This window comes from Pan paniscus, chromosome 10, assembly GCF_029289425.2.
Source record: "Pan paniscus chromosome 10, NHGRI_mPanPan1-v2.0_pri, whole genome shotgun sequence".
NCBI classification, from domain to species: Eukaryota; Metazoa; Chordata; class Mammalia; order Primates; family Hominidae; genus Pan; species Pan paniscus.
In genome coordinates, this window is record NC_073259.2 from 48,947,650 (window position 1) to 48,975,200 (window position 27,551).

Below are 27,551 nucleotides of genomic sequence, written 5' to 3' on the forward strand. Positions count from 1 at the left end.
GGAGGCTTAAGTGGGAGGATCGCTTGAGCCCCGTAGGTCGAGGCTGTAATAAGCCATGATCACATCACTGCACTCTAGCCTAAATGACAGAGCGAGACCCTATCTCAAAAAAAAAAAAAAAGAGAAAGAAAGGAACAGAAATCACATTCATAGATAATGGGTGTTAGAACATCAGCATATCTTTTCATTCACTGAGAAGAAAAAAATATTGCCAAGACCTGTTTAAATGGTACCTGCTGCTTGACATAAAATACGTTGAGATGACCCCTACAGTAGAGACCCCAGGGCCCCACAGGAATAGTGGGAAATGCCCTACTAATATTAACACTAAAGTATTAGTATTAGTAGTTTCTAGAGGGTGGGGAGGAGTAGAGATATTTAACTTTTTCTTAAGTCTATCTACACTGTTTGACTGGACAAAACTAGCATGAATGACATGTCATTAAAAATAAAAAGAGCTTACTGCCACACGCTTAAGATGAATTTATACGATGCCTCAATAGGTAAACACAGACTAGACCAAATTACTTTCTAAACTGAGATCTACTGCTGGCACAGTAAAACAAAGCTCAGAGCCTCTTGCTTACTTCACTTTCCATTTGAGCTTCTGCCCTTATTTACTTACAATACTCATTATAAACAGTGCAGCTCACCATAAAAGACAATAATACTTTCCTGGGAAACAGACTGTGCCAATTTTATTGTAACTTTTTAAATTTCACTCCTATATTTTTATGTAATCATCAGGTACTACTTAATCTTGCTAAACAGTAGTAACAGCCAGAGTGACCCAGTGGTAAGAGCATTAATCTTCACTGGTTTTACAAGTCAGAAAACCTGGGTTTGAAAGTGTGAGAAGCTGGGCAGACCAACCTGTGCGCTTCAGTTTTCTCTCCTATAAAAACTACTACTGTTTGCTCTCTCCTTAAAGATGAATAACTAGTAAACTGTTCTTAAATGAATGAATGAAATGTGAAACTAAATCATGGAGTGTAATCTCCTCTATTCGATTTGTCCCTGGACAACCAAGAAGTTACCAAATTTTTTTGATCGGAATATTCCGTGCCCAAAATGTAACAGAAATAAAAACCACACCCAATTCCTAAAATTAAGTTACTTTTAAAGTTATTAGATAACAACAGGGCTTTAGAACATCAGCAGGATGTTCTGCTTTAAAATTGATTTGGCATCCAGGAGACTAAGCCGAGTCGCCACAACAGACTGGCTTGGTAATTTAATTAGAGTCTTCTGGAGGGACACATTATATCATCATCCCCCGACAGTGTTCTCTTTAGGGACCTGATTTTCTCTCTAGTCCTCTCATTCCTTTCCCCTTCCTCACCTCCTCTCATCCCTTTTGTTTGCCCTTTTTTTCATTTTTGCTCTTAAAACAGCTCTCCCTCGGTTCGTCTTGTCACTTCCATGCATTTTTAACTCTAACTAGAAATGGGTCACCCCAGGTTTGCTCCCCAAGCCCCAGGGCCCCTCAGGACGAGTGAAAAAGGCCCTGCGGTCCACCCTGCCTGGGGGAACTCCTCCTCCGATCACAGCTCCGGTGGGCTCCGCAGATGGGAAAGGGTTTCCAGCGCGCGCCTAGCGGCCACAAATCACTTCCCGGGGCCGCCCCGCCAGGCCTCAAACCTCCCAGAGCCATCGGTCGGCTTTTACTTTAACGAGGATTCAGATGGGTCACACCCTGTCCTCCAAATGCGGGCCTGCTCCCCGGACCCCGCCCAGGGGGCTCGCCCCAGTGCCGAGGCTCCTCGGCAACCCTAGCACTGTGCGACTCGGGGAAGTGACCCCAAAGTTGCTTCTGAGTGGAGACTTCCGCACGCAGAGGCGTCCCCGCAGCTGCCAGGCTTTTCAGGGGCAGCATCCCCCGCCCGTCAGGAGCCTGTCCTCGGGGCCACCACGCGCCCCGCGCCTCCGCCCCGCCGGGGCCGCACCGGGGCCTCAGTCTGCAAGCAGCCGGGGACAGCGGGCTTCCTCCCCTGCCCGGAGCGGCCGAGCGTCTCGGCCAACCTCCCCCGCGGAGAGCACAGCGCCCCCGCGCAGTCCCCGAACTTCTTCCCGCGTCGGCTCGGGCTCTCGGGTGGGGACGCGGGGACCCCTCGCTCACCGATATCCCCATCGTCGTCGTCGTCCTCCTCCTCCATTTGTAGCAAAACATTCCTGCTCATCTTTTTCATGTCTCCCTCAGAAGGCGGCTCCGAACTTGGCGCGAAGTTGGGGGCTCCCGGGTTCCAGAACGGCGCGGCTCTCCCAGGGGCCGGATCGGGGACCGCGGGGCGTGTGTCGCTTGGGCTCAGGGGCCGCTGTGCCCAGCCAGCGCCGGGGAAAGCCGAGCCGAGGCACCCACCGACCGGAGCCCAGAGCCGGAGGACGCCTCTCGCCTGCCGAGCAGAGCCCGGAGACTGAGCATGCCCAGTGCGGCCGCCGCGGCTCGCTGCGGAATGATTGAACTTCCCCGGTTTTACGAGGCGCGCAGAAGGAAGTCGGCAGGCGAGACTGCAGAGGGAGTAGTGCGATCCTGCGCGCGGGGGAACTAGCTGGAGGGCAAGGCGGGAACACGTGAGTGCGGGAGTGGACTGGGTTCCCTAAGCATTGATCCCAAGCAGGGCAGCTTTTCGTTCCAAGGTCGTCTGTGGACACACACTGTGGCTTGCTTTGTTTTAACGTCTGATACTGGAGAGGAGGGAAATGCTGCTGCAGCACAACTGCAGAACCCTGGAAGGCGAACTCGTTTGAATGGCTTTTAAAGGCGACGTGGAGCTAATAATGGGGGGATCTTAAATTACTCTAGCTCCGAAGTGGGAAAGTGGAATCTGTACGGGTAGGGTAAGATTACGGTGGAGTCGGGGTGGGAGGAGAGGCAAAACTCAGAGAATAAGCAAAAGAAGAAGGGGCGGGACGGACGGGAGTGGGGGTGGAGAGAATTTTCTAAATAAACGTGTGCACAAAGGCAGGAGGATTTCCGCATACATTGAGGTCGCGGAGAGTGGAGAAGCGCCCCCTACCCCGCCCGCGCGAGCACACAGGGAGTGGTCGGAAGATAATCGCTGAAGCGTCCAGCCTATTTGTACAATTGAAACTAGTCCTCTGTGTCAAAGAGGGAGAAGAAGCCGAAGACCACTAGAGTTAGATGTAAACTCTTCTAAAGCAATGTGGAAAGCTATAATAAGAGAAAAGAAAGTAGTGAAATAAGATTAAGGCAGAGAGTTTTTATTTTTATTTTTAATGCTTTCCTGGAAACCAAAGGGACCGATAGGACAAATACAAAGGGATTTAGGACTTTAAAGACCCTTGGAGTTGTTTGAACGGCAGGTTTTGGGGATCGCGTGTCTACAAAACTTTTTTCAAAAAAGCTGGTACATTCAGGTTGTTCAATTTTGACTTCTCAAAAGGGCTAGAAGGTATATTTGAAATCTTGGTTATATGTGTTATTGTCTACTCATTGAAATTGTTTATATTTTTTCCACTGAAGTGCTAGGGTTATCACAATAACACTAAATCTACTGTGCATGTTTTTTCTTCCACATACTTTTTTAAAGACGGTCTCGCTCTGTTGCCGAGGTGGGAGTTCAGTAACTAGAACTACAAGCGGAGCACACCACCATGTGGGGCTTATTCTTAAATTTTTTGTAGAGATGGGTGTCTCACTATGTTGCCCAGGCTGGTTTCGAACTCCTGGCCTCCAGCAATCCTTGCACCTCAGTTTCCTAACATTTTTAATGTTCTCTCTGAAAGAAAGAAAACATTGGGACCAATCTTAAGTGGGAAAATAGCCATGAATATATACATGAAAAGACATGATGAAATTACTTTTAAGAAAATACCCGGGAAACACTATACTTGCTTCTTGAGGTACTTTTTTTGAATAAACAGAATTGTTTTTAGTATAAAGAGACAACAATACAGTACTCTGAAGATAGGAGAAAAAAATGATGGGAGAAGAAAGATGAGAAGAGATTGTTTCCTTTCACTGAACACTCTCCCCTGAGCTTGTGAAACTCGCTAAAAGTAGAAACTTCAAAAGTGTTTTGGTTACATGATCAATTTTTACAGTTTTCTTTTAACAAATTTTTGTGTAGTACTTTTTATGTGCTAGGAAAAGTTTTACATGTTTTATAAGCATCCAGTCATTCAACCCTCATAACAACCCTAGAAAGTGTTATCATTTTTCTTCAGGTGTGAGGCAACTTGAGCAACTTGTCCAAAATCACACAGGGAATAAATAGTGGAGCCAGGATTGAAACCTCAACAGCTTGTTTCAGAATCAGTGCTCATAGCCTCTTCATAAACCACCTCCAGAGACATGTCCCAATCCATTTTTTTTTTCAGATCACTTTTTCCCCCACCAATTCAAAATTCAAAGTCTCATCAACTCCCTGCCATAGTTCTTTCACCAAATGTTCTCTTTTTTTTTTTTTTTAAGACAGAGTCGCACTCTGTCACCCAGGCTGTAGTGCAGTGGCTAGATCTCGGCTCACTGCAAGCTCCACCTCCCAGGTTCACGCCATTCTCTGGCCTCAGCCTCCGGAGTAGCTGGGACTACAGGCGCCCACCACCACGCCCAGCTAATTTTTTGTATTTTTAGTAGGGACGGGGTTTCACCGTGTTAGCCAGGATGGTCTAGATCTCCCGACCTCGTGATCCGCCCGCCTCTGCCTCCCAAAGTGCTGGGATTACAGGCGTGAGCCACCGCGCCCGGCCTTGTTCTCATTTTTATGGACTAAGACTTCGGTCAAAGTTACTTTGTAGTTAAAAAATTATCGAAGTTGACTTTGCAACAAGTTTTAATTAGTCATTTAGAATTCTTCACAGATTTTTAAGAGTTTACATTTTTCTTCTTTGATAAATGTTGCAGCGAAACATTGTTGGCCTTATATGTAAAGGTAACTGTTGCTAGAAGGGAACTCTATTATTAGTAAATTCCATTCTTTCCTCTAATCCATTTTATTTCCTACCACTTCTCTTCTGCATTTTTTTTCAGTTGAGCAATCAATATATGCCTCAGAAATAGGATAATAGGCCTATGTAAGAGCCACACATTTAACCCTGAAGAATTATCATCCATACAATAATAATTTGTGAAATAAAATATTAATATATAGCCAGGTTATTTGTATTTGCAAAGCTTTTTCAAGTCAGGGATCACAGAACAATTATTTTCTCATTCATTCATCTGATTAAATACAACTTTTGGCCACCAGGATATTCTTTCTCTGCCCATCCTGTAAAAGTTGTTGCTTTTCTAGCTTCAGGTCTTGGGTCTCTTTTCTTCTCATCTTTCCCTATAGAACTCATTCAGTCCTATAACTTTACTATCTAGTCCAGGCAGGGTCAGCTTGATGGGCATTCAAACAGTGTATTCACACAGAGCCCTACACTCTTATGGGCCTAACGCTTGGGATTTAAATGTTCTGTGGTTAATGCCCATCAATGATAGACTAGATAAAGAAAATGTGGTACATATACACCATACTATGCAGCCACAAAAAGGAATGAGATCATGTCCTTTGCAGGGACATGGATGGAGCTGGAAGCCATTATCCTCAGCAAACTAACACAGGAACAGAAAACCAAACACCACATGTTCTCACTCATAAGCGGGAGCTGAACAAAGAGAACACATGGATACAGGGAGGGGAACAACATACACTGTCGGGGGGTGGGGTGGGGGGAGGGAGGGCATCAGGATAAATAGCTAATGCATGCATGTGGGGCTTAATACCTAGGTGATGAGTTGGTAGGTGCAGCAAACTACCACGGCACACGTTTACCTATGTAACAAACCTGCTCATCCTGCACATGTATCCCAGAACTTAAAATAATTCTTTAAAAAAGATTCTGTGGTTGCCATCCTGAAATTCTTTTCTTCTTCTACTTTTATGTTAGGTTCTGGGGGTACATGTGCAGTTTTGTTATGGGTAAATTGTATGTTGCTGAGGTTTGGTGTATGAATGATCCTGTCACCCAGGTATTGAGCGTAGTACCCAATAAATAGCTTTCCAACCCACCCCACTCCCACTCTCCCCGCTTAAGCAGTCTCCAGTGTCTATTGTCTCCATCTTTGTATCCATGTATATTAAATGTTTGGTTCCTACTTACAAGTGGTAATGTGCAGTATTTGGTTTTTCTGTCCCTGCATTAATCTGCTTAGGATAATGGCCTCCAGGTGCATCCATGTTGCTGTAAAGGACATGATTTGGTTCTTTTCTATGGCTGCATGGTATTTCATGGTATATATATATATATATCACATTTTCTTTATCTAGTCCACCATTGATGAGGGTCTTGGTTGATTCCATGTCTTTGCTGTTGTGAATAGTGCTGCGGTGAACATACCAGTGCATGTTCATCTTTTTAGTAGAACGATTTATTTTTCTTTGGGTATATAACCAGTAGTGGGATTGCTGGGTTGAATGGTAGTTTTGAGTTCTTTGAAAAATCTCCAAACTGCTTTCCATAGTGGCTGAACTAATTTACATTCCCACCAGCGGTGTATAAGCATTACCTTTTCTCCACAACCTCAACAGCATCTGTTGTTTTTGACTTTTTAGTAATGTCCATTCTGACTGGTATGAGATGGTATCTCATTGCAGTTTTGATTTGCATTTCTCTAATGATTAGTGATGATAAGCATTTTTTTCATATATTTGTTGGCCACGTGTATATCTTCTTTTGAGAAGTGTCCGTTGATTTCCTTTTCCCATGTTTTAATGGGATTGTTTCTTTTTTGTCTGTTGAATTAAGTTCCTTACAGATTCTAGATATTAGACCTTTGTCTGATGCATAGTTTGTAAATAATTTCTCCCATTCTGTAAATTGTCTATATACTCTGTCGATAGTTTCTTTTGCCATGCCAAAGCTCTTTAGTAGGTCCCACTTGTCAATTTTTGTTTTTGTTGCCATTGTTTTGTTTTGTTGCCATTGTTTTCTGGGACAAAGTCATAAATACTTTGTCAAGACCAATGTCCAGTATGGTACTTTCTAGGTTTTCTTCCAGGGTTTTTATTGTTCTAGGTCTTACATTTAAGTCTTGAATCCGTCTTGAGTTAACTTTTTTATGTGGTGAAAGGAAATGGTCCAGTTTCAACTTTCCGCATATGACTAGCCAGTTATCCCAGCACCATTTATTGAATAGGGAGTCCTTTCCTCATTGTTTGTTATTATTGACTTTTTAAAGATCAGGTGATTGTAGATATGTGGCTTCATTTTGGGGTTCTGTATCCTATTCTATTGGTCTATATGTCTGTTTTTGTACACATCATGCTCTTTTGGTTACTATAGCCTTTGGTTTGAAGTCAGGCACTGTGATGTTATTTGTTCTTTGTTCTAGCTTTGTTATTTTATTTTATTTATTTTATTTTATTTTATTTTAGTTATTTTATTTTATGTTATGTTATGTTATTTTATGTTATGTTATTTTATTTTATTTTATTTATCTGAGACGGAGTCTCACTCTGTTGCCCAGGCTGGAATGCAGTGGCCTGATCTCGGCTCACTGCAACCTCCACCTCCTGGGGTTCAAGCCATTCTCCTGCCTCAGCCTTCCAAGTAGCTGGGACTACAGGTGCACGCCACAACACCCAGCTAATTTTTATATTTTTAGTAGAGATAGTATTTCACCATGTTGGCCAGTCTGGTCTCGAACTCCTGGCCTCAAGTGATCCACCTGCCTCAGCCTCCCAAAGTGCTGGGATTACAGGTGTGAGCCACCGCACCCAGCCCAGCTTTGTTATTTTTGCTTCGGATTGCTTTGGTGATTTGGGCTCTTTTTGGTTTCATATGAATTTTAGAATACTTTTTTCTAATTCTGTGAAAAATAGCTGATAGATTGACAGGAATAGGATTTAGTCTATAAATTGCTTTGGGCAGTATGGCCATTTTAACAATATTGATTATTTCTATCCATTAGCATGGAATGCTTTTCCCTTAGTTTGTGTCATCTCTGATTTCTTGCTGCAGTGTTTTGTAATTCTCATTCCAGAGATCTTTCACCTCCTTGGTAAGCTCTGTTCTTTGGTATTGTATCCTTTTCTTTTAGTAGTTACTGTAAACGGGATTCCTTTCTCTCTTTTTTGTTCTTTTTCTTTTTTTCTTTCTTTCTTTTTTTTTTTTGAGATGGGGTCTCACTCTGTCACCTAGGCTGGAGTGCAGTGGCAAAATCACAGCTCACTGTAGCCTTGACCTCCCAGGCTCAAGCTTTCCTCCTGTCTCAGCCTCCTGAGTAGCTGGGACTACAGCCACATGTCACCATGCTTTGGTAATATTTGTTTTAATTTTTATAAAGAGGGTCTGCCTGTGTTGCCCAGGCTGGTCTTGAACTCCAGGGCTCAAGAGATCCTCCTGCCCCAGCCTCCCAAAGTGCTGGGATTACAGGCTTGAGTCATGTGCCCAGCCAGGATTGTGTTCTTGATTCGGCTCTCAGGTTGGCTGTTATTAGTGTATAGAAATGCTGCTGATTTTTGTACATTGATTTTATATCCTCAAACTTTTCTAAAGTTATGTATCATCAGTTCTAGGATCCTTCTGGCAGAGTCTATGGGGTTTCCTAGGTATAGAATCAATCATCTGCAAAGAGAAATAGTTTCATTCTCTCTCTTCCTCTTTAGATGCCTTTTATTTCTTTCTCTTGCCTGATTGCTCTAGCTAGGACTTTCAGTACTATGTTGAATAGAAGCAGTAAGAGTGGGCATCTTTGTCTTGTTCCAATTCTCAACAGAATGCATCCAGCTTTTTGCCTGTTCGGTATGATGTTGGCTGTGAGTTTGTCATATATAGCTCTTATTATTTTGAGTATGTTCTTTTGATATGTAATTTGTTGAGGGTTTTTAATATGAAGCGATACTGAATTTTATTGAAAGCCTTTTCTGCATGTATTGAGATGATCATGTGGTTTTTGTTTTTAATTCTGTTTGTGTGGTGAATCGCATTTATTGATTTGTGTTTGTTGAATCAACCTTGCATCCCAGGAGTAAAGCCAACTTGATGATGGTAAATTAACTTTAATGTGCTACTGGATTCAGGGATGACTGGTTTTTAAGACTTGCTTGTCAGAGAGTTCACTCTCATGGTGCTTCTTAGCAGGAGCCTCTGTTTCTTCCTGCGAAGGCCTCTCCACAGGCTGCTTGAGTGTCCTCATGGCATGGTGCAATGCAACGGAGTAGATGAGATGGAAGCCAGAATGTCCTTTATGACCTTGCCTTGTAAGTCACAAATTGTCTTTTCTGCTATTGGTTATATGTGTCAGTCTGCTGTATAAACTGTAGGAGGGGCTGATGCAAGAGCATGAATACTAGAGGCGGGGACCACTGGGAGCATCTTGGAGGCTGGCTGCCACACATTTCCACTATCTGTGTTCTGACTCATACTGCCTTCATTCTTCATTCAATTGTTTATTCATTCAACAAATATTGGCCAGGCGATAATCCCAGCACTTTGGGAGGCTGAGGTGGGTGGCTTGCCTGAGCTTAGGAGTTCAAGACCAGCCTGGGCAACATGGTGGAACCTATCTCTACTAAAAATACAAAAATTAGCTGGGCGTGGTAGCGTGCGCCTGTAATCCCAGCTACTCAGGAGGCTGAGGCAGGAGAATCACTTAAACCAGGGAGGTGGAGGTTTCAGTGAGCCAGGATCACACCACTGGACTCCAGCCTGGGTGACAGAGTGAGACTCTGCCTCCAAAAAACAAACAACAAAAAACCCTCAAATATTTACTGAGAACTATATGCTGGCCACTTTCATGGATGTTGGGGATTCAGTAGTTAAAATGAAAACAGACCACTTTGCTGCCCTCATGACCTTCCATTCTAGTGAATAGAGACAAGTAAATAAGTATATGTCAGGAGATGACAGGTACTAGTGAGAAAAATGAAGCAGGGCCAGAATGATAGAGAATGATGACTGAGGAAGGACCTTGTGTGGGGTGGTCAGGGAAAGCCTCTGATAAGCTGGCATTTTAGCAGAGATCTGAAAGAAGTAACAGAACAAGACATGTAAGTACCCGCAGGAATAGGGTTTTAAGAAGAGAGAAATACAAAGGCCAGAGCCTTGAGGACACTCATGCTTAGTGTCTTCAAGAAGAGCAGAGAGGCCATGGTGACTGTGGTATAGTGTCTTAGTTCACTTTGTGCTGCTATAACAGAATACCACAGACTGGATAATTTATGGTAAACAAATGTATTAACTAATATTTCTGGAGGTTGCAAAGTCCAAGATCAAGGGACTCACATCTGGAGAGGGCTTTCTTGCTGCCATCCCATGGTGGAAGGTGAAGGTCAAAATAAGGTAAAGCTTGAGATGGTATTGAACTCATCCTTTTAAAATAAACTCACTGTCGGCCAGGCGCGGTGGCTCATGCCGCCTGGGAGGCTGAGTTGGGTGGATCACAAGGTCAGGAGTTCAAGAACAGCCTAGCCAAGATAATGAAACCCCATCTCTACTAAAAATACAAAAGATTAGCTGGGCGAGGTGGCAGGCGCCTGTAATCACAGCTGCTTGCGAGGCTGAGGCAGGAGAATCGCTTGAACTTGGAGGGCGGAGGTCGCAGTGAGCTGAGATCACGCCACTGCACTCCAGCCTGGGTGACAGAGTGAGACTCCATCTAAAAAATAAAATAATAACAATAATAATAAACTCATCCTCAAGATAATGGCGTTAATCCATTAATGAGGGTGATGCCCATGACTCAGACACCTCTCATTAAGGTCCTGACACTACTGCACTGTGGACCAAGATTTCAACATATGACTTTGGAGGACACATTCAAACCATAGTGCCTACTGGTGGAGGAGGAGAGTGGTAGGAGATGGGGTCAAGGTTGGTGAGAAAGAGGGAGTGCTACTAATCACTTTGGGCCATGTGGGGCAACAGAAGGACTGGTGCTTTTACTCTAAATCACATGGAAATCATATTTGAAATAGATGGTTGGCATTATTTAACTTATATTTTAAAAGGATCTCTCTGACTGCTTTATGAAAAATGGACTGTAGAATAGCAAATGTAGTCACAGAGAGACCAGTTGGGAAACTAGTTGTATAATATAGTGAAGCGATTGGCTGGGCGCAGTGGCTCACGCCTGTAATCCCAACACTTTGGGAGGCCAAGGTGGGCAGATCACCTGAGGTCAGGAGTTCGAGACCAGCCTGGCCAACCTGGTGAAACCCCATCTCTGCCAAAAATACAAAAATTAGCCGGGTGTGATGGTGCATGCCTGTAATCCCACCTACTCGGGAGGCTGAGACTGGAGAATGGCTTGAACCTGGGAGGCAGAGATTGCAGTGAGCTGAGATCGTGCTGTTGCACTCCAGCCTGAGCAACAGAGCAAGACTCTGTCTCAAAAAAAAAAAAGACATATATATATATATTCTATTCAGAAATATATCCAGAATATGTATAGTCTATTCAGAAATATATCCAGAATATATATATGTGTATATATATATATATATATATATAGTGAATACATATATGGTCTTTTCAGAACATATATATATATGGAGTCTATTCAGAAATATATCCAGAACATATATATATGTGTGTGTGTGTATATATGTGTGTGTATATATAGTGCACATATATAGTGTATATATACTGTATATACTATATATATACTATATATACACTATATATAGTATATATATACTATATATAGTATATATACTATATATAGTATATATACACTATATATAGTGTATATATAGTATATATACTATATATACTATATATAGTATATATATACTATATATAGTGTATATATAGTATATATACTCTATACTATATATACTCTATATTATATATAGAGAGTATATATATACTCTCTATATATTATATAGAGTATATATATACTCTATATTATATATAGAGAGTATATATATACTCTCTATATTATATAGAGTATATATATACTCTCTATATAATATATAGAGTATATATATACTCTCTATATAATATATAGAGTATATATATACTCTCTATATAATATAGAGAGTATATATATACTCTCTATATAATATAATATATATAATATATAGAGAGTATATATACTATATAGTATATACATACTCTATATAGTATATATACTATATATACTATATAGAGTATATATAGTATATGTATAGAGTATGTATATACTATATATAGTATATAGAGTATATATAGTATATATAGTATATGCATATTATATATATAGTATGTGTATATAGTATATATATAGAGAGAGAGAGAGAGAGTGAAGCGATGATTGCAGTGAACTGGATGGTAATGGTGGATGTGGATTATGTGTTTTTGAGGTAGATCTGAAAAGAGTTTCTGATGTAGTGAATTTGGGTATGGGGGAAAAAAGAAAGTCAAGGATGACTCTAAGGTTTTAACTTGAGTTATGAGAATGGAGTTGCTGTGTCTGAGATGTGAAAGACTACAGGAAAGCAAGGGAGTGGGGAAGTAGTGTATTTTTTTGGACCTGTAAGTTTGAATGTAATATTAGACATCTATGTGGAGATGTCCAGTAGGCATGAATCTGGAATTTGGAGGAGAGCTTTGCACTAGACATATAAACTTAGAACTGAATAAGATCACTTGGAAAATGAGTTTCTACAAAGGGATGATATCTGAGGATTGAGGATTGAGCCCTAGGACACTTTTCTTCAACATACGCATGGGGAAAATGAGAAATAATCAGCACAGGAGACTAAACAGGAGTGGGCAGTCAGCAATGGGGAACAACAGGAAAGGGTGAGGTTGTAGAAGCCAAGTTAAAATTTTTTTCACAAAAGGAGGAAATGATCTCCTGTGCCAAATGAATCTGATTGGGTGGCTTTGTAAAAACTAGCTATTTAGCAATTTTTCTGTAGCTAGAACAGTTTTCTTTCTTTTCTTTCTTTTTTTTTTTTTTTTTTTAAGACGGAGTCTCGCTCTTGTTACCCAGGCTGGAGTGCAGTGGCACGATCTCAGCTCACTGCAACCTCTGCCTCCCGGGTTCAAGTGATTCTCATGCCTCAGCCTCCCGAGTAGCTGGGATTACAGGTGCATGCCACCACACCTGGCTAACTTTTGTATTTTTACTAGAGATGGGGTTTCACCATGTTGATCAGCCTGGTCTCGAACTCCTGACCTCAGGTGATCCACCTGCCTCGGCCTCCCCAAAGACCTGGGATCACAGGCATGAGCCACTACACCTGGCTGAACAGTTTCATTTGAGATAGAAGAGAATCAGCCATTGGATTTTGTGATGGGAATTTATTGGTGACCACAATAGTTTCAGAGGCGGGAACGAAAGTTTAGAATGGCTTCACAGGAGAATGAAAGAAGAGGAAGTGGTCATAGTGACTATAGACAACTCTTTGATGCCACCTGAAACTCCTTGAGACCCATGAATGCTAGACTTCTCTCCATCTCCACTTGAATGCTAATAGGCAACTAAAATTTAACATATTGAAAATTGACCTCCTGATTTTCCTCCCAGACCCTGGGCTACCCATAACCTCCATCTCAGATAATCAAAACTCCATCCTTCTAATTGCTCAGGCCCAAAACTCTGGCGTCAGCATTAACTCCTCTATTTCTTGTACACCCCATATCCAATCTATCAGCAAAGCCTTTTTAGTCTATTCAGAAATATATCCAGAATTATATCACTGTGCCCAACCTTCACTACCAATGTCTCATCTGTGACATCATCCTCTGTCACTTGGATTATATTCCTATCTGGTTTCCCTGCTTCCACCTCTGTCCCCTACATAGTCCACCCATGACATAGCAGCCAAAGTAATGCTTTTATTTTGTTTGTTTGTTTTTTGGCAAAGTAATGCTTTTAAACCATAAGGCAGATCGTATCTCTCTTCTCTAACTACCAACAGCTCCCCATTCTAGCTAAAGTCTTCACAAAGCCATCCTATTTAAATTGCAAAATCTCCAGAGTCACTCTGTATGGTTGTGCAAGATATTTATTCTGCAAAATGCCTGGTCCAGGGGAATCAAATGAGGGCTAGCTCAGGCTCTGCTTGCCAAGCCACGTCGCTTGGTATAAGGCTCTGTCTGTATAAATTTCCCAAACAGGTTGTCAGCAACCCTCGACCCCTCTACATCTGTACTCCTTATCCCTCTTACTTTGCTTTCTTTTTTCCTTACCTTGTAGGCTCCTTTTACATACTATAGAATTTGGTTCCTTATTCTGTTTCTTGTCTGTCTTCACCAACTAAAAGATAAACTCCATGAGAGCAGTGCTTTTGTCTTTTATTCCTTACCATGTCTCCAGCATCTAAAACAGTGTCTGGCACATAGTAGATACTCAATAAATAATTTGAATTGAGTTTTTCTGTAGAGTAGTGGAGAAATGCAGTGGTAGATAGAAACATAAATGGGGGTCAAGAGAGGGAAAGGTTTCTAATGTGGGAGAGAGAAGGAGACGTTGCTGTTCTGATGTCCTTGGGTAAGTGAACGTGATGAGTTCCAGCACACCCTGGAGATGTGGGCTATGAAAATCAGGCTAAAACTTCCATCACAAGAACCACAGGGAAGGTAGAACATATGGATACAGATGTAGGTATATTTATTTTGAAAGCTTTAAAACATATAGAAAAGTTGAAAGAATAGTATAACAGATACCTGTACATCTATCACTAAGCTTCAACAATTGTGAATATTTTCCCATATTTGATTTATCTGTTTGTCTCTCTGTGTATATTTTACTGAACCATGTCAATGTTGCAGACATCATAATACTTCATCCCTACATAAATAATATATTCATACAGAGGATATTTAACAATATTTCCCTCAAATCGACTAATATCAATTCATATTCAATTCTCCCCAACTGTCTTAGTCTTGTATGGCTAAGTTCTTCATACAAGCACCCAGTCACATTTCACACACTGCAATTGGTTATGCTCCTGAACTTTGTTCCCCATGACTTTGACTTTTTCAAGAAAACAAGATAGCTGTGGGTGATATTTTTCCTCTAATGGTGTTGTGCAATGTCCAGTATTTTCTGTAATCTGGACATTAGGCAAAGGCTTAATTAGATTCAAGTAAAACATTTTTGGCAAGAGACTGTCACAGAAGATGCTGTGTACTTCATGTTGCATTATGTAAGAGGTGTACACTGGCTGGTTGTCCCACCATCATTGGTGCTCAGTTTGATCACTAGGTTATATGGGGAATGCCAGATCTTTCCAATGGGTCGAGACTCCAATCTGGGCAGTCTGACTCCAGGGTCTGTGCCTCTAACCACTTTGCTATATTGCCTCTCTGTGTAAGAGCACAGGGGTCAAGAACCAAGAGCACACATACAAGCCACAAGGCTAGGATTCAAATGTGGAACCTTCCCCCCCACAAAAAAGCTAATTGTTCCTCTTACTACCTAAAAATGTCTTATCAGTTTAGGGTCTTAAGAAAGGATTTTTGGAACTTGCTATACCTTCCCAGTGAAAGCAAACATCTTCTTCTAGAATTCTCTATTTATTGGGAAGGAGAAAAATATATTTATCAGCTTAAGACCTGGGTATCAAATACCAGGGACTGGGCTGATTTGTTCCAGTAAAGAGATAACTCAGATTGCAGCTGATTTTTGTTTCTATTTTGATTCTTTGTCATTCCCCAAGATCCATCTTGCTTATGCATAGAACAATGAGTAAATGAAATGGGAAAGTGGGCTTTGATGTGGGCATTAATCTCTGATTCTATGATAACCTGGGTTCTGAGGAGAGAGGGTTCTAATGTTGGGAAAGCAGAAACTTGAGATTAGAGTTCTTTTTTTGAAGGAGGTGGGGAATTAGGCCAGATGACCTATAGCCCTGCTCAAAAATGAACTAATACAGATAAATTTTTGGTTAGCAAATTTTCTGAGTTAAGTGTTCTTGTTTTTGTTTTGTTAGGGAAGATTGGCAAACAAATCCACTTGAAGATTTTAGAAAAAAAAAGTGAATAAAGTGCCCTTTCCCATGGCAATCTCCAGAGTCCGGATGTGTACCTTCTTGCTGTGGTACAAGGATCATTGAAAAAATTAGGATTAGAGCTACCCACATTGCTGGATTAGATTAGAACCACAGCATGAGGGCAACTGGGTTAGTGGGCAGGATAATTTTCTTAAAAAAGAGAAACTTGATTCTTTGGGCTTGTGAAGTTGAGTAGAGGCCACAGCTTTGACCATAGCTTGTCCTCAATTGCTATGCAGGATGGAAAACATCAAAGACCCGCAAAATATCCACATGCTCAGTTCAATATTACGGAATCTGAGTCATTGCTGGGGTTGGGGGTGGGAGGTGAGGACAGGTGGGGAGGGGGTTTATAACACAACCTCAAAGTTATTTTGATTTTAATTCCATTTTTAAAATATATGATACTTTAAAAAGCAAGGTATCAGGGAAAATATGACATGGGAATCTCACACTCACAAAGATTAGAAATAACCCCTGCAGGCCGGGTGCGGTGGCTCATGCCTGTAATCCCAGCACTTTGGGAGGTTGAGGTGGGCGGATCACGAGGTCAAGAGATCGAGACCATCCTTGCCAACATGGTGAAACCTCGTCTCTACTAAAAATACAAAAAAAAATTAGCCGGGCATGGTGACACATGCCTGTAGTCCCAGCTACTCAGGAGGCTGAGGCAGGAGAATTGCTTGAACCTGGGAGGCGGAGGTTGCAGTGAGCCGAGATCGTGCCACTGCTCTCCAGCCTGCCTGGTGACAGAACGAGATTCTGTCTCAAAAAAAAAAAAGAAATAACCCCTGCAATGATTAGACCAGTGGTTTCAACATGTGGGCAAACCACTTCATGGCCGGATTCCCCATGGCACTTTACTGACTTGCCATATAGTCTTCTTTTTCACTAGTATTTAATTCACATATCTCCTTTTCTAGAGCATTGCTAGGTATTTTTTATACTTGACAAAGGAGCATATTTTCATGACCATATTTAACTCAGAATTACCTACGCCCTCTTGGCACCTTTTATCTCATTTACTGAGATTGTATGGCCTGCAAATCTGAAAATATCTACTATCTGACTCTCCAGAAAAAGTTTGCCAACCGCTGGGTTATACTGTACCTTCCCTTGGCTTAATTTTTAGAAGATATATTATACACTGGAGATGGAGCTGTTTCAGCTTGTAAACAATATGTGAAATTAATACTTATAAAGAATCGCTTTATGTGTTGATTTTCACTCATTATTTTCAGAAATTGCATATTTTTTCCCTATAGATTATCATGGAAGAAGTCACAAAAGACTTCATAGACTTAGCAGGCAAGTCAAAGTGAGGGCTGTTTTGGACAAGAATTAAATGTCCTTTTTGGTTGAATCAGGAAAGAGAACAAAATCATGCTCAAGAATGGAGATGTGAGTCAACATTTACTTTTTCTTCCCAAAGTGTCTGTAGGGCCCCCTCAATATCTGGGAGCAAATGGGCCAAATACTTGGGTGTCTCTGCTTCTTTGGTGGCCTTGGGCACCCCTCAAGTTTGTTCTCACCCACCTGGGCAGTGTGCATTCAGGAGGATCTTGTCACCTTTCCTTGACTCACTTCCTGGTGTACTCTCCAGACAATGATGCCAATTTGCCTCCCTCCATGTGCTGTACTGGGCCAGCCCTCCTTCCGTGTGTTCCATTCTCTGTATCTTCCACAAACTTGTTTTCCTCCATGACAGTCTTACTTGGAACCTGCTGCTGCAGTTCTGGGCTGCAGTCTTTAGGAGCTTTGAGACTCTTCATAGTGGACACATCCACCTCTCTGCCTTGGGGTTTTATTGGGGGCAGTATCTCCGTGCGGACATCTCTGATTTGTTTTCATTGACACCGCTGCTTATGAATACACAAGGGTGTGGGATCAAAATTGCAGATGATGCCCTCATTGCTGACCAGCATGGGGAGCCCTGGCAGTCCTGGTGGAGGCAGTCGTGCAGGACAAGGATGGTTGGCTGTGGTGGGTGTCCAGCTGTGCAAGTGCAGGCTGAGGCCCCTGGCCTGCAGTTGCTACTCAGCTGCCCAGCCCCACGCCACATCCCAGTTCCTGAGCACCACCTTCCTTGCCAAAGTTGATGCCCTTGTTGGCCTGGGTCCCCATTCCACACAGCTGTGTGGGTCGGCATCTGCAAGACAGGAGACTGCGGGTAGACTGCGAGCACCTAGCTGAGAGCAGACTTAGCTGGGAACAGGAAGCTTTTTTTTTTTTTCTTTTTAGATTGTGGTAAAAAAAAATACCATAAATTTACTATCTTAACCGTTTCTGAATGGTTCAGTAATGTCACATATATTCACATTATTATGCAACAGATCTCTTGAACTTTTTCATCTTGCAAAACTGAAACTATGTACCCGTTGAACAACTCCCCATTCCCTCCTCCCCCAACTTCCATTCTGCTTTCTGTTCCTATGAGTTTTGCCTACTTTAGATAGCTCATCTAAGTGGAATCATACATGTTTGTCTTTTTGCGACTGGCTTATTTCACTTAGCATAATATCCTCAAGGTCCAGAAGCTATCTTTTAGGAATTTCTGTTTTCTCAGTAGAATGGAAAATAAGGTCATTAGCAGGAGTGAGCACATGGAAGAAGGTTTAAGTAGAAAGATGTGGAATATCTGTCTAGGACCACTGGAAAGCAAATGGACTAGGGAAATAGCCAAGGATTGCACCAAAATGTAAAGTGAAACCTGTCAGTGTAGTCATGTATTTTTTTCCAGACACATTCTGCACTTGTCAAGTAGGTAGACAGTTGTATATAACTAAGGTTGAGTTTGGCCAGGAGAGTTCAACAGAGGGAAAGAGTGGGAGGAAGTTGAAGGCATAAGCATGGGAATGCTTTTGCTGATGTATTATGGGATCCAAAAGTAGAAAAGTGAGAATACAAGTGAAAAAGACCAGTGAATTGCATATTCTGGTGGTGTGGAACTATTGGAATTGCTGGAGTTATTTCTCACCTGGATTACTGCTAAAACCTCTTTAGTAGTTTTCTTTCTCTTTCCAATACATTCTCCCTGCTATGGTCAGAATGATCCTCCTGACACAAAATTGATGGAATCGCTTATTTTAAACTCTCCCAAGAGCTTCCGTTGCACAGTAGATAGTGACCAAACTTTCTCGCGACTTGAGCACCTGTCTGTATCCCAAGCTTTATTCTCAACCCTTCTTCAGCATCTTTAATACTTCCAGCATCTTCAGTTATTTAACAGTTCTTCCCCTATCACACCTCCAAGACTTTGCATGTGCTTTTATATCTGCTTGGACAAATTATCTCCATCTTCGAACTTGACTTTTACTTATCCATTAGGTCTTAGCTTATAAATTTTACTTCATCCTGGAAGCTTTCCTCATTCTTCCCCAGTCTATATTGAATATCCCTAATACATACTTGCAGCACATCCTGTATTTTTCCATGCCAGTATTTAATACACTTTAGCGTTAATGCCTACTTACTTTCATTTTAATTCTCTGTATTTTCTGTTGAGGAAAGTGACCCTGTTTGAATTTCTCACCCAATATATGAAGCACTTGAGAGTTTTCAGTGTTTAGTTTGGTTTTGTTTTCTGAGACAGGTCTTGCTATGTCACCCAAGCTAGAGTGCAATGGTGCAATCATAGTTCACTGTAGCATTGAACCCCTCCCAAGTAGCTAAGACTATAGGCATGAGCCACCATGCCTGGCTAATGTTTTGGTTTGTTTGTTTGTTTTTGTAGATATGGGGTCTTGTGAAGTTGGCCAGGTTGGTCTTGAACTCCTGGCCTCAAGTGATCCTCCTGTCTTGACCTCCCAAAGCACTGGGATTATAGGCATGAGCCACCACACCCAGCCTGGTGGTGTTTTTTTGTTTGTTTGTTTTTGTTTTTAATATTAAAATCCTGGCAAATAGTAGGTACATTTTAAAAGTGATCCTATTTCCTCTTTGAAACCCTTCTTCTCTGAGCTTCCGGAGCATCTCAATTATCTGATTTCCTCAATGGCCAGTTCTCCTCTACCAGATCTCTAGCCTTCTATTCTATCTCTTTGCTATTATTTATTTATTATATTATAAATCCCAAAGTGCTGGAATTACAGGCATGAGCCCCTGGGCCCAGCCTCTATTTTCTTTATGTTTGAAATTTTACAAAATAAAGAGGGGAAACAAATTCTCCAGTGTCTCTTTCTCTTCATCTTTTGTTCCCTTCTGTTCCCTTATTTTTTTCTTAAAAAAAAAAAAAATTCATTGGCCTTCCTCCTTTGAGACAGCCATACCTGGCAGGGCCTGAAGAGCTGGGACCAAGAGGGCAGTCAGAGCTGAGGAAGTGGCTGTGACTGAGGAGGGGATGGAGCCAGCTTCCAAGGTTGAGGAAGCAGTAGTAAGGTTAGAAGATTGATTACAGAGAGGAGTTATGAGCAAGTACGTAAATAAGCTGCAAATATGGGAAGGCAGAAGGCCAGAATTAATTTTGCACTTTTTGATTGGAACTGGAGATATTAGGGTGAAGTCATGGTACTTTAAAATATATACCTAGCTAGGTAGATATAGAGATAGATGTACATATGTTTGTGCATTATATGTTTTATATATATGTTGTTTATATCTGTGCATTTCCTACTTCAGTCCAATGAGAAGGTGTAGTGGAAATAAAAACCTTGTAGCTATGACTACGTTTAGCACCCAGATCTTGGTTCCTAAATACCATTTGTCACTAAAAGGAACCGGGTTCCTGGGAGAAATGGCTGGTTCCAGGACTGGGCAGAAAATGCACAAGAGGAGCCTGCAACATTTTCATAGGCCAGACAATAAGGAAGAGCTTAAAAAATGATGAAGATGGGAGGCTGAGGCAGGAGGATCACCTGAGGCCAGGAGTTTTAGACTAGCATGGATAACAGAGCAAGATGCCCCATCTCTACAAAAAATAAACAATAAATAAATTAGCTGGGTGTGGTGGCATATACCTGTAGTCCTAGCTACTTGGGAGGCTGAGGCAGGAGGATCGCTTGAGTATAATATAGTAGAAGCCCATGAGTCCACACAGATATAAATGAATGAATGAATGATGAATAGGGAAAAAGAGAAAAGTCTTTATTGCATTAGAATGCTAGTAATGAATATTACCACTTGGCAACTGTCATGATAATGATGGATTCAGACACAGAACACCAATGGATGCTAAAACAAGTAGGTGAAGGTTTATTGAGGAATGGGATATTTACATAGTGTCAAAGCTTTTCCCCCACAAAATAATGCATTACAAAGGTAAAAATAATAACTTTATAGTGGAAGAATCTGAGAAACAACAAATCTGATATTAGTCAAAGTAACATCACTAGAAATGAGACAAAGTAACATCACATACTGTCTCATATGTCATACTGAGAAGAATACAGCATAACTTCTGTCAGATTCCTATTATAAAGGCATAATCTGAATCTAATCATAAGGAAACAGAGAAACCCAAACTGAGGGGCCTTCTACAAAATAATTAGCCTGCTTTCTTGAAAAAAAAAAAAAAGTCTGGGTTGCAGAAGACAGGGAAAGACTGAGAAATTATTCCAGACTGAAGTAGATTAAAGAGATATGACAATTAAATGCAACCCATGATTCTAGATTGGATCCTGGACAAAAAGGAGAAAAAAAACTTCCTATCAGGACATTATTAAGATAATTGTAGAAATTGAACAGGATATCTTAGATGAAAGGGTTATATCAGTATTAATTTCTTAGTTTAGATGGCTATCCTGTGGATTTGTAGGTGAACATGGGAACAATTAGGGAACCTTGTATATTCTTGCGTCTTCTCTGTAATTTGGAATGTACCTTAAAATAAAAAGTAAAAACCAAAAAACCCAAAAGAAAAGGCTCCAGTGGATTACTGCTGCATTGACCTCGATAAGCAGACTTCTTCACTTGGCCCTGCTGGCTCCTGCCTTCATCTCTTTTCACTCTTCTCTTGCTCTTACCTCTCCAGCCACCATCGTCTTTCGCTTCTAGGAGCATGCCAGATGGGTTTCTATCTCACAGCTTTGGCATTCACCATTCCTATTTCCTCAAAAGATTCCTCCTGGTCTTCACGAGCTCCCATTCCTTCTCGTTCGGCTGTTGACTCAAATGGGTCACCTTAGGCTTTTTCATTTTTTTCCACTGCATTTTGAGACTTATTTGTTTACCTGTTTATTGCCTGTCTTTGTTGAGTAAATCTAAGCAAGCTCAATGAGGGCAAGGACTTTGTCTCTTCAACCCAGCATCCCCAAAAGCTAGAACAGTGCCTGGTGCATAATAGGGCTTAATAAGAAATGCTCTTGGCCGGGCGTGGTGGCTCACGCCTGTAATCCCAGCACTTTTGGAAGCTAAGGCAGGCGGATTACCTGAGGTTGGGAGTTCAAGACCAGCCTGACCAACATGGAGAAACCCTGTCTATACTAAAAATACAAAAGATTTGCCAGCATGGTGGCACACGCCTGTAATCCCAGCTACTGGGGAGGCTGAGGCAGCAGAATCGCTTGAACTCGGGAGGCACAGGTTGTGGTGAGCCAAGACGTGCCATTGCACTGCAACTTGGGCTACGACAGTGAAACTCCGTCTCAAAAAAAAAAAAAAGCTATCTAGATGGCTTCAGAAACATTTGTTGAACTGATGAAATATTAAGCTTCTAAAGAAGTCTTTTAGTTTGCCCCTTGGAATTCTAGTCCTTTGACATGGCCTAATTAAAAGAAAACAATAACCACCAAAAGAGAGAGAGAGAGAGAGAGAAGGAAATCGATGTGTGGCCAAATATAACTGGGAAATACCCCCACCATATCCTCTCTTTGGGATTCACAAAGCCTCTCAGAAACCCTCCTGTAATGAATCCTGTTTGCCTGAATTTAGCAAAGCATTTCTTAAATTTATATGAACATGGAATTCTCTTTCCATTTGATTTCGGAATATGAAATATTAAATGCTATGCTAGGATCTTTCTAAAGTCCATGTTCGATAATAGAGGCAAAGAAAACTCTACAATGTATATATGTGTAAAAATTTTTTTTTAATCTTTTTTTTTTTTCTTTTGAGATAGTCTCCCTCTGGAGTACAGTGGCACTATCTTGGTTCACTGCAACCTCCACCTCCCAGGTTCAAGCAATTCTCATGCCTCAGCCTCCTGAGTAGCTGGGATTACAGGCGCACGCCACCACACCCAGCTAATTTTTGTATTTTCAGTAGAGATGGGGTTTTGCCATGTTGGCCAGGCTGGTCTTGAACTCCTGACCTCAAGTTATCCGCCTGCCTTGGCCTCCCACAGTGCTGGGATTACAGGCGTGAGCCACCGCGGCTGGCCTTAAAAATCTCTAAACACATAGGAAGTTGTCTCATTTGACTGGACAATGCAGCCATGCATGGATGCCACATTGTGCTTATTGCAAAGTACTGTTACCGAGCAATAGGCTTGCTTCCAGATGCACACAGAAGCCAGTACTATGGCACCAATTTTTAAGAAAAGAAAAAGCTTTATTGCAAGTTTGACTGGCAAGGAGACAGGAAGCAATGCTCAATCAAATCTGTCTCCCCGAGCTGGTTCTAGGGGCAGGTTTCATAGGCAGAGAGTAACTATGAGGGAGATAGGAAAATGCAAGGAGGCATGATCTGATTGGGTCATGCAAGAAAATGGTGTTGGGTCCTTGGTTTTCAAGTTCCTACTGCAACAAAATAGGTTACCCCTTCCTTCTTAATTTGGTCCCCATTTCTTTATCCTGGTATCTACGTTCTGCGCGTGGTTGACTTTTTCATTCTGGCTGGCTCCAGGGCACAAATCGGGCACACTTGGTTCATCTGGCCATGCTCAGGTTACATGACTTGCAGCCTGGGAGTCCATTGCAGCTGAGAAACCATTCATTATTTTTTTACTGGCAAAGTTGAACCAGATTGTACAGTGGGGCCACCTCTGCATTGACAATCAGATGTGTGATGTCCCTTCCCGCTGAGAACACTGTCTCTGACTGCTGTGGGGAAGGAGCCTGAGAGCGGGTTGTGGATTCTAACCCTGCTGTTGAGTGCAGGAAGAACTGTGCAGGCAATGGGGCTATTGTGTCTTCATTTCGATCCCAGGAATGAAAGCTCAGCTTAAAAAACATAATTATAATGGACTGTTTTTTTTTTAACCAATAATTAGTTTTTCTCCCACTAATTTATGTAAGGTATGGTATTCCTAAACATTCATTAATGTATTGTTTTTATACTTTGGAATGACTTTTGAGAATGATTATTAACTTTCTGTGTGTAGATTGTAATTATTACTAAGGGAGTTCGTTTTACATCCATGCTGTACCCATGTTTAGCCTGATTTGGTTTTACTAGCCCCTTGGTACTATCACAGCTCCTCCACCCTCCAAGCAGAAGATTGACTATATTTTTAAACTGGGTGTGAGGCCAGGTGTAGTGGCTCATGCCTGTAATCCCAGCACTTTGGCAGGCCAAAGCGGGTGGATCACCTGAGGTCGGGAGTTCAACACCAGCCTGACCAACATGGAGAAACCCCATCTCTACTAAAAATACAAAATTAGCCGAGTGTGGTGGTGCATGCCTGCAATCCCAGCTACTCGGGATTACAGCTGAGGCAGGAGAATCTCTTGAACCCAGGAGGCGGCGGCTGCGGTGAGCCGAGATCATGCCATTGCACTCCATCCTGGGCAACAAGAGTGAAACTCTGTCTCAAAAAAAACAAAAAACAAAAAAAAAACAAAAAAAAAAACTGGATGTGAAAGGAAGAAGTCACATGGTTGCTTCTTCACAAGGAATCTCTCTGACGTAAATCTGCATCCTTTCCCTCTTCTCTCCTGGCTGCACCTACCTGCACCTCCCTGCTACTCCTATGTCTCATACACAGAAAAAAGGCTTAGGATTTTTACCAAAGGTCTGGAAATTCCAGAAAAGGCTGCTAGCATCATAATATTTTTTCCCCTCTGTTCACTAAGTCAACAATTTAAACCCTGGTCCATCTCCAAATTCTCCCTCTTCTCAAATGCACCTTTGTTCCCTTTTTATTTTGAGAAAGTTTTTTTTTTTTTCTTTTTTTTAGACGGAGTCTTGCTCTGTCGCCAGGCTGTCATGCAGTGACGCGATCTTGGCTCACTGCAACGTCCACCTCCCGGGTTCAAGTGATTCTCCTGCCTCAGCCTCCCGTGTAGCTGCAACTACAGGCGCGTGCCACCACGCCCAGCTAATTTTTGTATTTTTAGTAGAGACAGGGTTTCACCATGTTGTCCAGGATGATCTCAATCTCTTGACCTCGTGATCCACCTGCCTCGGCCTTCCAAAGTGCTGGGATTACAGGCGTGAGCTACCACACTCGACCTTTTTTTTTTTTTCTATCAGGACCTAGTCCAGACCTCAGAATTCACAGGAAATTCAGGTGAGGGAAGGCTGTATGGGGCAGAGGTCTTCCTCACCTATGTATTTTACCACCATTGGGGTAAATGTCGGGTGGCCTTGTTTTCCACATAGGTGTAAAGCATCCATGTGGAAAGGCAATCATGGCCCCAGGGAACCACCTTGGATGGAAGGCAGATTCTGTCTTTCATGGCTACAGCTTCTCACAAAGGGGAGTCCATATACTTATACCCAGGATAGCAAACCTTCAGAGCCTCTTTCTTCCCCATATTCAGGGGCAGAAGAGAGGGCAGGAAGATAACTGACATGGTTTCTAAATGGCCACATTAAACAATGTCCACCTTTGTGTATCAGGTTAGAAAAAAAGACTAATGAGTGGTAAGAGAAGAAAGTGGTTAAAAAGAAAGAATGAAGACAGAAAAAAAATTAATGTCCTCGTAGATGTCTCAGACCAAATACAGTATTTACAGGTAATACTTGTACAAACTTTCTAAACCTGGGAATACACACACTCAAACACATGGACACATGTAATATATAATACAAATAAATATCAATTTATTTTATTGGGGTCAGTGGGTCCCGAGAAGAAATATGGAAGGATGATCACTTATAAGTTTCCATTTTTCAAAGGCCAGCAAGCAGTCCAGGGATACCATAGAGACAGCATTTCTGAATCTAAACAGAGAAAAAGGCTATAAAGGGGCCATTGTTCTCACCTGGAACTTTTCATCCTTACCTGTTTTTTTTTTTTTTTTTTAATTTAAAAATATCCCTGCAAAAGCATCTACCTTAAAACCTAATCAGCCAGTATCTTCATTATCAGACAGTTGTTAAAAACAATACACCTCTAAAAGTAGTAAGGGTTTATAGAATGATAACGGGGAGGGAGGATACACTAGGGAGAAGAACCCTGCCCCCATCAGCATTTCCTCAAGCCCACTCTAACCAAACCATTTATAATTAACTCCTCCTCCTGATAGGAGAACTAGTTCTGCTTATCCCCTCGCTGAAGAACAGTGACTTATCTTGCTGAGGCTCAGTGACTCATCTATTGTTTTGGTAGTTAAGATGAAAGTGTAAAGGGCATTTCAAATCAGCTAGAGTAAGAACATGATAGCCCTGCTGGTGGCTTCTCCTTTTATCTCTTCTGTGATATAAATACTACCCAAGGCTAAAGGCTGAATATTTGTTAATCTGGTCACTTAACAATGAGTCTTTAAAAAAAGTTGTTGAATTGTTTTTCCATAGGGATCCAAAAGGTCTAGTTATACATAAATAGGAGGAAAAAATGAGAGGAGATGCTTTTAAACAGTGTAGACCCTCTAAGAAGCAAGGAATGGGAAGAATGTTCCCTGCTGTAGGGTTATGTATTTTACAGATTTGCTAAGCACTGAGTATACCCTCATATTATGTGCTAAGCAAATTTGTAAAATGAGAGAAAACATTTCAACTCAGCTTCCTCTTTTCAATTCTCTCCTCATACTTGTCTTAAAGTCTGCTCTAGAAAAAGAGTATCAGCCGGACACGGTGGCTCACACCTGTAATCCCAGCACTTTGGGAGGCCAAGGTGGGTAGATCACCTGAGGTCAGGAGTTTGAGACCAGCCTGACCAACATGGTGAAACCCTGTCTCTACTAAAAATACAAAAACTAGCCAGGCATGGTGGCGGGCGCCTGTAATCCCAGTTACTCAGGAGGCTGAGGCAGAAGAATTGCTTGAACCCGGGAAGTGGAGGTTGCAGTGAGCCAAGATCACGCCATTGCACTCCAGTCTGGGCGACAAGATCAAGAGTGAAACTACGTCTCAAAAAAAAAAGAAAAGAAAAAGAAAAAAGAGTATCTACCTAGGTTGAAAATTAGAATATCTCCAAATATGAACCTAGTAAGGGTAAACTTAGCTTAAGTCTTTACTATGCTACTTAGAAGCTGTGTCAACTTGGGCAAATTGCTTAACTTTTGTATGTCAGTTTCCTTCTTTTGTGTGGGAAGAAGATACCTGATGGGGATAAAAATAGCTCACCCATTGTATATCAATGTTCTCCTCATGCAACAAATATTTACTTACTCTTACTGTGGGCTGTTCACTTGGGACATAGTGGTGAACAAGACACAGAACTCATCCTCAAGAAGCTTACAGTCTGATGAAAACTTTTATTTGAGTGCCTTACTACGTATGAGTCATGCATTTGCTAAGGACTTTCACATATGTGGCATCAATTAATCCTCACAATAGGAGTGTTATCAC

At 41.7% G+C, this 27,551-nt stretch overlaps 1 protein-coding gene and 1 pseudogene across 4 annotated transcripts in view; one reads left to right on the forward strand and one right to left on the reverse strand.

Moving 5' to 3' along the window:
• The window catches only part of ANO6 (anoctamin 6), a 216,179-nt gene extending 213,697 nt beyond the window's left edge, over positions 1 to 2,482 (reverse strand). For 2 of the 4 annotated variants that reach the window (XM_003825754.6, XM_055095730.2), the window contains exon 1: positions 2,120 to 2,482. In XM_003825754.6, the coding sequence (XP_003825802.1) occupies positions 2,120 to 2,189 (70 nt within the window). In that variant the 5' untranslated portion in view covers positions 2,190 to 2,482. The remainder of the gene's footprint in view (positions 1 to 2,119) is intronic. The other 2 variants (XM_014347200.6, XM_008951088.6) reach the window with 2 other exon arrangements.
• A 7-nt stretch (positions 2,483 to 2,489) lies between these two features.
• LOC100971869 (putative protein PLEKHA9) overlaps positions 2,490 to 27,551 on the forward strand; it is a 43,520-nt pseudogene continuing 18,458 nt past the window's right edge.